General features: G+C 50.7%; 1 protein-coding gene across 1 annotated transcript in view; it reads left to right on the top strand.

Annotated features, from left to right (window-relative positions):
• Positions 1 to 1,931: 1,931 nt before the first annotated feature.
• Positions 1,932 to 9,966, top strand: part of SARS1 (seryl-tRNA synthetase 1) — a 64,948-nt gene continuing 56,913 nt past the window's right edge. Inside the window, exons 1-2 of the mRNA XM_073560740.1 lie at positions 1,932 to 2,172; positions 8,373 to 8,443. Of these exons, the coding sequence (XP_073416841.1) occupies positions 2,037 to 2,172; positions 8,373 to 8,443 (207 nt within the window). The 5' untranslated portion in view covers positions 1,932 to 2,036. The remainder of the gene's footprint in view (positions 2,173 to 8,372; positions 8,444 to 9,966) is intronic.

Genomic DNA, 9,966 nt, shown 5'->3' with positions numbered 1-9,966 from the left:
CAGGTATAGGCACTGTATAAGCTCAGTCAGGGGTGTGTAACCCTGACAGCTGGTACATGCGGACTGATCCGGGCAGCAGGTATTGGCACGGTATGAGTTCTGCCAGGGGTGTGTGATCACGACATGATGCAGGACCTCACAGTACACCATACGTTACATTAGGGCACATCGCTGCATTAAAGTTTAGTATTGGAATTCATTTTTGTCATTAACCCCTTTCTGACCGCTGACGGGATAGTACGTCAGTGGTTAGACTCCCCTGCTTTGAGGTGGGCTCAGGCGGTGAGCCCACCTCAAAGCCTCGACATGTCAGCTGTTATGAACCGCTCGCTCCTATTAAGTAGTTAAATCCTGCTGTCAAACGCTGACAGCAGGCATTTAACTACCGCTTCCAACCGCTGGGCCGGAAGGGAGCGCATCGCCGACCCCATGACGTGATCGGGGGCAGGCAACATGTTGCTTTGACAACCAGAGGTCTCAGAGACCTCTATGGTTGTTGCAGGCACATTGCTGTGAGCGCCGCCCGGTGGTCAGTGCTCAAAGCAATGCAGTAAATCAGCTACATATGTGCGATCTGCTCATCGCCCATATGTAGCAGAGCCGATCAAGTGTTGTATGCTTCTAGCCTCTCATGGAGGCTATTGAAGCATGCCAAAAGTTAAAAAAAATGTTTAAAAATTAAAAAAAATTAAAAAACTAAACGTTCAAATCACCCCCTTTCAAAAGATTGTATTTGCACAAAAGTGGTATCATTAAAAACATCACCTCAGTCCACAAAAAATAAGCCCTCACCTAGACATGTTTGGTGTCTATAAACTCATAATGACCTGGAGAATCATAATGGCAGGTCACTTTCACCATTTACAGAACCTAGCAAAAAACCCAAGCAAAAAACAAGTGTGGGATTGCACTTTTTTTTGCAATTTCACCGCACTTGGAATTTTTTTCCCGTTTTCGAGTACACAACATGGTAAAACCAATGGTGTCATTCAAAAGTACAACTCGCCCCGCAAACAACAAGCCCTCACATGGCCATATTGAGGGAAAAATAAAAAAGTTATGGCTCTGGGAAGAAGGGGAGCTGAAATTGAAAAATCGAAAACGATCCGGTCATGAAGCGGTTAAACTTGAAAAACCTAACCAGCATCATGTTTAGGGGCTCAGACTATTGTGTGCCACATGATGGGAACAACGAAGCAACAAAAGGAGGCAGTGGCTTAAAGGGAATCTGTCACCCCATTTTTGGACTATCAGCTGCCGGCACCACCATCAGGGGCTTATGCATTCTGTAATGCTGTAGCTAAGCCCCCAACGTAACCTGAAAGATAAGAAAAAGAGTTAGATATACTCCCCCGGGGTCCGGCGCCTCCCATCTTCTAGCGATGCCGTCCACGTCCTTGCTTCCCGTTGCGGCTCTGGCGCACTGTTGAGGGCAGAGTACTGCGCAGGCGCCAGACCTCTCTGACCTTTCCCAGCGCCTTCACACTGTAGGACTCTGCTCCCAACAGTGCGCCAGAGCCGCAGCAGGAGGACGCATCGTATGATGAAGGGAGGCGCCGGCCCCTGGGTGAGTACAATCTAATGTGTTTTTCTTCTCTTTCAGGTTACATCGGGGGCTTATCTACGGCATTACAGAATTCTGTAGATAAGCCCCTGATGTTTGTGCCGGCAGGTGATAGTCCAAAAATGGGGTGACAGATTCCCCCTTTAAGGAATGGTCTGGAGCTTATCGTACCCAGAGAGAGACATGGCCACCGTCGGTTACAACGCCCCCTGGTGGTGGCAGTGCAGAGTCGGCGGTGGTTCCCTCAGCTCCCGGCACACGAGCACTACTCCGGCCGCAGCTACAGCTCGTCTTCGTCCATCGCTTCTCAGAGCGCGGTCACATGACCGTACAGTCAGCCTTCCGTTTAACCAATCGCGTGTAGGATGAGCTCAGCCCCGCCCCTCCCACGTGACTCTGCAGCCTCGACTGTTCTCCGCTGTCAGAGCGTGGTACCCGGCTGCTGCGACTCCTGTGATCTGCGGCTGTCACCATGGTGCTGGAGCTAGACCTGTTCCGTGCGGATAAAGGAGGAAACCCCGAGCTGGTGAGAGAGACGCAGAGGAAGAGGTTCAAGGATCCGGGGTTGGTGGACGCCTTACTGGAGGCGGACACTGCGTGGAGAAAGTGTGAGTATCACTGAGGCCGCACTGTACACGCACGGCCAGCAGAGGGCGATGCCGGAAACCTGCGCTCCATGTGCTGGGGGCTGATGCAATCATGCAGCAAGCTGACTCCAGGGACGTGGCCAGTGACGTCATGGCAGGCTGCGTCCTCTAGGGATTGTGCCGGCTGCGCGTGGCGTATATATAGGCCGTGCCGCAATAGTGCGGGGGTCTGTCCTGAGACGATGCAACAGCGCCACCTACCGGCTCCTAATAGCCACGCGCCTAGTAGCGACCTCGCCCACCGTGTCCTGCAGAGCTCCCCTCTGTCAGGCTTTGTGTTCCCTCTAGCTCCGCCCCTCTTTGATTGACATCTGTCATAAAGCCAGAGAAGGGAAAGTGAAGCGGACTCTGTCATGGCCTCTACTGCCCTCCGTGTGGTGTTAGTGACGCCCATTGCATCAGTAAGGCTAGGGTCACATCAGCGTCTCATCCGCAAACCCACGTTCAGGCAGCATTTTCATGCATCATCTTCCGCATAACGGAGACATCCGCTGCGTGTATGCTTTGTTCTGCGCATGCGTGCGATATGACATCAGACGGCCACTGGGCGCCTCATGGGATTTCTATAAGGATTTTGGAGAACACATGCGTGCACATGTCCTTGCCCTCCAGTGCGTTCCCGTAGACAGTAATGTGGGGTTTTGGCGCACTCATCCGCATGCCTGTGCATGAGGCATGCGGGTCATACAGGCGCAAGGGTGAAGCCAGCCTAATGTGTTTCTCAAGCAAAACAGCCCGGTATTTACATAGTTACACCGGTTACAAACGTCCCAGGTCCATCAAGCTCCACCCACTTACCGATATCCCACAATGTTATATGTACGGAAGAAATCCTCCACTCTCTCTTAAAAGCTGTTCTAGTGTTTGCCATTACTACCTACCACAGTCTGACTGCTGTAACTGTAAAGAACCCTTTCCTGTTTAGCTGCAGGAATCACCTTTCTTCCGCCCGTAATGAGTGTCCCCTGGTCCTTAGTATGGAAGGAATAAGTGATCTGCCAGTCCCTTGCACTGACCATACTTGTATTTACATATATAAGTAAGATTTCCTCTAAGATATCTTTTATTCTAAGCTAAACAAGTCCAAATTTTCCAACCTCTCCACATATGAGATTCCTTCCATCCCTTGTAATAATCCAGTTGCCTGCCATTGAACTGACTCTTAACTTCTAAATATCCTTTTTAAAATGTAGAGTTCAGAACTGGGTCCCGTATTCTAGATATGGCCTCACCAGGGATTTATAAGGGGGTAATAATATATTGGGATCGCGGGATTGCCTCTCTTTTTATACACCCTAAAATCTTGCTTGCTTTTGCGGCTGCTGCTTGACATTGAGTACTGCTGCTCCCTTGTAACCAGAATACCCAAGTCCTTCTGTTCTGTAGTCCCGGGTATACTCCCATTTATTGTATATGCAGCATTAGGATTACTCCATCCTAGGTGCATTATTCTACATTTATCTACATTAAATCTCATTTGCCAAGTGTTTGCCCATTCAGACATAATAAAAAAACACTTTTTATACTTCGATGATTGCCCCACACACCTTCTGCTTCAGTCACGGGGGGGATCTCTAGTTTTCCCATCACGGTAAGTCAGATGCCTTTTAAATCCCCCATCCCATCATAATTCATTTCCTTCACGACTCCCTACATCACCAAAATCTCTCAGCAGATCCCAGGCTTGCGCAATGACTTTATGCTTTCTGGGAATGCGCACTGAATCTGGCTGTACGTCCCAGCTGCATATCATGTGCGCGCATGCTCCAGAGCCGCTGAGAGACAGTGGCCACATGCTCTGCGACTGTGACTCTCAGCGGCTCTGGAGCCTGCGCACATATGAAATTAGCAAATCTCACCACTGAGTATAGTTCTTCTGATTCGCTATGTCACTTACTCCATGTGCAGGGCATTGTAGTAGCTTAGGTATCCATGGTTACAACCACTCGTAGTGATAGTTAGTGGTCATAACCATGGATACATACCCTACTGCAATGACTGCACATGGGGTAAACGACACAGCAAATCAGAAGAACTATACTACGTTTCTAATTGAATTTATTTTATACTATTATTATTAGTATTATTACTAATATTATTACACCTACTACTTATTGGGATAGGAGCTTGGAGATGAGGATAGTCCTTGCTATGAGTTTGTTTGGTTTTTTTTTAGTTGGGAACTTGTGCTCCCCTGTTGCTCATACAATATGTGTGTTCTTTTATTATGTCTGTCTAATAGACTTCCATGCATGACGGCCTGGTGACTAACATTTGTCATGTGCAATTTTCAGAATATAAGTGCATTTGGACTTCTTCCTAGTGTATCACCCCGCCCTCAGTGCACTTGCACCTTGATTTGCATAATAAGCCAGATCTCTACCGAATGGCACATCAGATCTCTATAAAAAAGGTATTCTTATTATTGGGGCCAAGCGTCTACACAGGAATGCCTCTGCTTCCATATGTAAAAAGGAGATGAAATTTTTTTTTTTTTTTTTTTCTGCCTAAAATGATGCAGTAATAAACCTGCTGCTATACCTGCCTGCTGTATAATGACACTACCTGGGCAGACAACTGCAGTGCTGTGTAATGACCCTACCCGGGCAGACGGCTGCAGTGCCGTGTAATGACCTTACCCTGGCAGATGGCTGCAGTGCTGTGTAATGACCCTACCCAGGCGGATGGCTACAGTGATGTGTATTGACCCTACCCGGGCAGACGGCTGCAGTGCTGTGTAAGGACCCTACCCGGGCAGACGGCTGCAGTGCTGTGTAAGGACCCTACCTGGGCAGACGACTGCAGTGCTGTGTAATGACCCTACCCAGGCGGATGGCTACAGTGCTGTGTATTGACCCTACCCGGGCAGACGGCTGCAGTGCTGTGTAAGGACCCTACCCGGCAGATGGCTGCAGTGCTGTGTAATGACCCTACCCAGGCGGATGGCTACAGTGATGTGTATTTACCCTACCCGGGCAGACGGCTGCAGTGCTGTGTATTGACCCTACCCAGGCGGATGGCTACAGTGCTGTGTATTGACCCTACCCGGGCAGACGGCTGCAGTGCTGTGTAAGGACCCTACCCAGGCGGATGGCTACAGTGCTGTGTATTGACCCTACCCGGGCAGACGGCTGCAGTGCTGTGTATTGACCCTACCCGGGCAGATGGCTGCAGTGCTGTGTAATGACCCTACCCAGGCGGATGGCTACAGTGCTGTGTATTGACCCTACCCGGGCAGACGGCTGCAGTGCTGTGTATTGACCCTACCCAGGCGGATGGCTACAGTGCTGTGTATTGACCCTACCCAGGCGGATGGCTACAGTGATGTGTATTGACCCTACCCGGGCAGATGGCTGCAGTGCTGTGTAAGGACCCTACGCTGGCAGACGACTGCAGTGCTGTGTAATGACCCTAACCAGGCGGATGGCTACAGTGCTGTGTAATGACCCTACCCAGGCGGATGGCTACAGTGCTGTGTATTGACCCTACCCTGGCAGACGGCTGCAGTGCTGTGTAAGGACCCTACGCTGGTAGACGACTGCAGTGCTGTGTAATGACCCTACCCAGGCGGATGGCTACAGTGCTGTGTATTGACCCTACCCGGGCAGATGGCTGCAGTGCTGTGTAAGGACCCTACCCAGGCGGATGGCTACAGTGATGTGTATTGACCCTACCCTGGCAGACGGCTGCAGTGCTGTGTAAGGACCCTACGCTGGCAGACGGCTGCAGTGCTGTGTAAGGACCCTACGCTGGCAGACGACTGCAGTGCTGTGTAATGACCCTACCCAGGCGGATGGCTACAGTGCTGTGTATTGACCCTACCCGGGCAGACGGCTGCAGTGCTGTGTAAGGACCCTACCCAGGCGGATGGCTACAGTGATGTGTATTGACCCTACCCTGGCAGACGGCTGCAGTGCTGTGTAAGGACCCTACGCTGGTAGACGACTGCAGTGCTGTGTAATGACCCTACCCAAGCGGATGGCTACAGTGCTGTGTATTGACCCTACCCAAGCGGATGGCTACAGTGCTGTGTATTGACCCTACCCGGGCAGACGGCTGCAGTGCTGTGTATTGACCCTACCCAGACGGATGGCTACAGTGCTGTGTATTGACCCTACCCGGGCAGATGGCTGCAGTGCTGTGTAAGGACCCTACGCTGGCAGACGACTGCAGTGCTGTGTAATGACCCTACCCAGGCGGATGGCTACAGTGCTGTGTATTGACCCTACCCGGGCAGACAGCTGCAGTGCTGTGTAAGGACCCTACGCTGGCAGATGACTGCAGTGCTGTGTAATGACCCTACCCAGGCGGATGGCTACAGTGCTGTGTATTGACCCTACCCGGGCAGACGGCTGCAGTGCTGTGTAAGGACCCTACCCAGGCAGATGGCTAAGTACCGTGTAATGACCCTACCAGGGCAGATGGCTGCAGTCCTGTGTAATGACCCTACCAGGGCAGATGACTGCAGTGCTGTGTAATGACGCTACCCTGGCAGATGGCTGCAGTGCTGTGTAATGACCCTACCAGGGCAGATGGCTGCAGTGCTGTGTAATGACCCTACCCTGGCAGATGGCTGCAGTGCTGTGTACTGACTACCCGGGCAGATGGCTGCAGTGCTGTGTATTGACCCTACCCGGGCAGACGGCTGCAGTGCTGTGTAATGACCCTACCAGGGCAGATGGCTGCAGTGCTGTGTAATGACACTACCCTGGCAGATGGCTGCAGTGCTGTGTAAGGACCCTACCCGGGCAGACGGCTGTAGTGCTGTGTAATGACGCTACCCTGGCAGATGGCTGCAGTGCTGTGTAATGACCCTACCCGGGCAGACGGCTGCAGTGCTGTGTAAGGACCCTACCAGGGCAGATGGCTGCAGTGCTGTGTAATGACCCTACCCTGGCAGATGGCTGCAGTGCTGTGTACTGACTCTACCCAGGCAGATGGCTGCAGTACTGTGTATTGACCCTACCCGGGCAGACGGCTGCAGTGCTGTGTAATGACCCTACCAGGGCAGATGGCTGCAGTGCTGTGTAATGACACTACCCTGGCAGATGGCTGCAGTGCTGTGTAAGGACCCTACCCGGGCAGACGGCTGCAGTGCTGTGTAATGACGCTACCCTGGCAGATGGCTGCAGTGCTGTGTAATGACACTACCCTGGCAGATGGCTGCAGTGCTGTGTAAGGACCCTACCCGGGCAGACGGCTGTAGTGCTGTGTAATGACGCTACCCTGGCAGATGGCTGCAGTGCTGTGTAATGACCCTACCCGGGCAGACGGCTGCAGTGCTGTGTAAGGACCCTACCAGGGCAGATGGCTGCAGTGCTGTGTAATGACCCTACCCTGGCAGATGGCTGCAGTGCTGTGTACTGACTCTACCCGGGCAGATGGCTGCAGTACTGTGTATTGACCCTACCCGGGCAGACGGCTGCAGTGCTGTGTAATGACCCTACCAGGGCAGATGGCTGCAGTGCTGTGTAATGACACTACCCTGGCAGATGGCTGCAGTGCTGTGTAAGGACCCTACCCGGGCAGACGGCTGCAGTGCTGTGTAATGACGCTACCCTGGCAGATGGCTGCAGTGCTGTGTAATGACCCTACCCTGGCAGATGGCTGCAGTGCTGTGTAAGGACCCTACCCGGGCAGACGGCTGCAGTGCTGTGTAATGACGCTACCCTGGCAGATGGCTGCAGTGCTGTGCCCCCGCATTGAGGCCACCGCAGGTCGCCCGCATCATGTCATCACTGTTTGTATAACCTGTGGACACGTAAGCCAGAAGGGCAAAGCGACCAGAAAAGTGGCCAGGCCAAAACAATCTGTACCAAGTGAAAAATCCATTCTACTTATATTCACATTTTTAAGGATTTAGACTTGCTTTCGATGACATTATTAGCAGAGTTTTTTTTTTATACAGTGAAATATGGGAATGTTTCCCTCCCTATGTAGAACATTTCTGTTGTGATCAGTAGTGCTTTTATCACAATGTGGCATGTGGCATTCTTGTAATATTTTTCCCCATGGATTTGTCTATAGAGAAATGCTGAAAATGAGTGTGTGAAATATCACAAAATAAAAGAGGTGAAACCTAGGAATACCTGCCTTTCTTGTGGGTGTATGGTGCACAAAACTGGTTCATGCTTCTCATTTTCTGGGGTTTGTAATTCCAGGCAGATTTCAGGCTGATGCTTTAAACAAGTCCAAGAATCTCTGCAGCAAAAGCATTGGAGAAAAAATGAAGGTAAGTGGAAAGCTAGAAGTGGTTGATATCCTAATGCCGGAGTCACACTAAACGTCTGAAAAATCGGTCCAAGTCTCCCTGCCGAGAGTCTCACAAGTGTCATGGGAGTACAATTCGATTTTTTTCAAACCTAGCATCCGATTTACATCCGAATGCAGTGCGATTGCTATCCAATTGTAAAGCGATTTTTATCATGAGCTTTTACTAATAGCAATTCTCTGTCATTTACACATTGTTTTCAAAGGAAACACACATATATATAATAACAACCGGCAATTCATGTGCCGCGTACAGTATAATCACAGTGCCAGATTAGAATATATATGCACACAGAATACATAGATATATAGATGTCGGTGACACATATAAATACGTATATATATTACATAGATTGAAGAAAAGCCGGCAATTCAGCAGCCGCGTAGTGTAAAAGTAAATGCACATAGAATAGGTAGATGTATAAATGTCAGTGGCATATACAGTTAATGCAGCGTGTGTGTGCAGCTTACTGTACATGTATTTAATTAATAAAAGATTATTTTTCTGAAAAAAAAAAATGGCTTGGGCTCCTGCATAGTTTTCGGAAGTAGCGGAGGGAAAGCCGACGGCTGGGAGCAGATGATTATAGCCTGGGAAGGGGGTAATACCCATGGAGCTTCCCAGGCTATTAATATCAGCTCACAATTGTATATTTAGCCGGTACTGACTATTAAAATGTGGGACCCAAAAAAAATAATGTAGTTTCCTCCTTTAATTATTATTAGTTGCCTAGGAATGGGCCATGGATACTGCCCCCCCATCCCCAGGCTAAAAGCATCAACTCTCAGTTGCCCCAGAAAAGGAACATCTGTAAGATGCGCCAATTCTAGCACTTAGCCTTGCTCTTCCCACTTGCCCTGTAGTAGTGGCAAGTGGTGTAATAGTTGGGGGGTTGATGTAACCTTTGTATTGTCAGGTGACATCAAACCCCAAGGTTAGTATGGGAGAGGCGTCAATAAGTGTTAGGGACGGTGGAACGCACCAAATATAAATAATAGGAGGTGCGTTCGCCGCCCGGGGTCCACTGGGCGGCAGATGGGAAGACCGCTGCTGAATAATGGCAGACTCGCCAGGAGGCGGAGTACTGCGCTCGGGTTAGCGTCACCCGAGGCACTTAAGGCAGACTCTGTTGAAGGCACAGAGAAGCCCTAATGGGCCTGTTGACTTCACAGTGCCAGCCAGTGTGTGGCGTCGCAGCTGCAAACGCCAAGTGGTGCTGCTGAGCGCAGGGCGGCAGTAACTGCAGCCGCTTAACGACAGTGCCGGGAGGCCGGACACCGTCGGACGCTAGTGATAGGCGTGGTGAACACAGTGGCGCATAGCTTGCCACTACCTGGCGCTGACTAATACCAACACTCTGTCACCATTCGTAATATCAGAGGGAAGGGGTTTCAAATAAGTCAGTCACCAGACACATGCATCCGTCACCATACACACATAGCAGTTAAGTCTACAGTAGCGCATGGCCGAGGCGCCATGCAGGC

Source organism: Dendrobates tinctorius, unplaced genomic scaffold (assembly GCF_039654945.1).
Source record: "Dendrobates tinctorius isolate UK_male_01 unplaced genomic scaffold, ASM3965494v1 ptg000304l, whole genome shotgun sequence".
In the NCBI taxonomy this organism is placed as follows: Eukaryota; Metazoa; Chordata; class Amphibia; order Anura; family Dendrobatidae; genus Dendrobates; species Dendrobates tinctorius.
The sequence above is the reverse complement of the archived record's forward strand: the minus strand, read 5'-3'. Positions and strand labels throughout refer to the sequence as shown.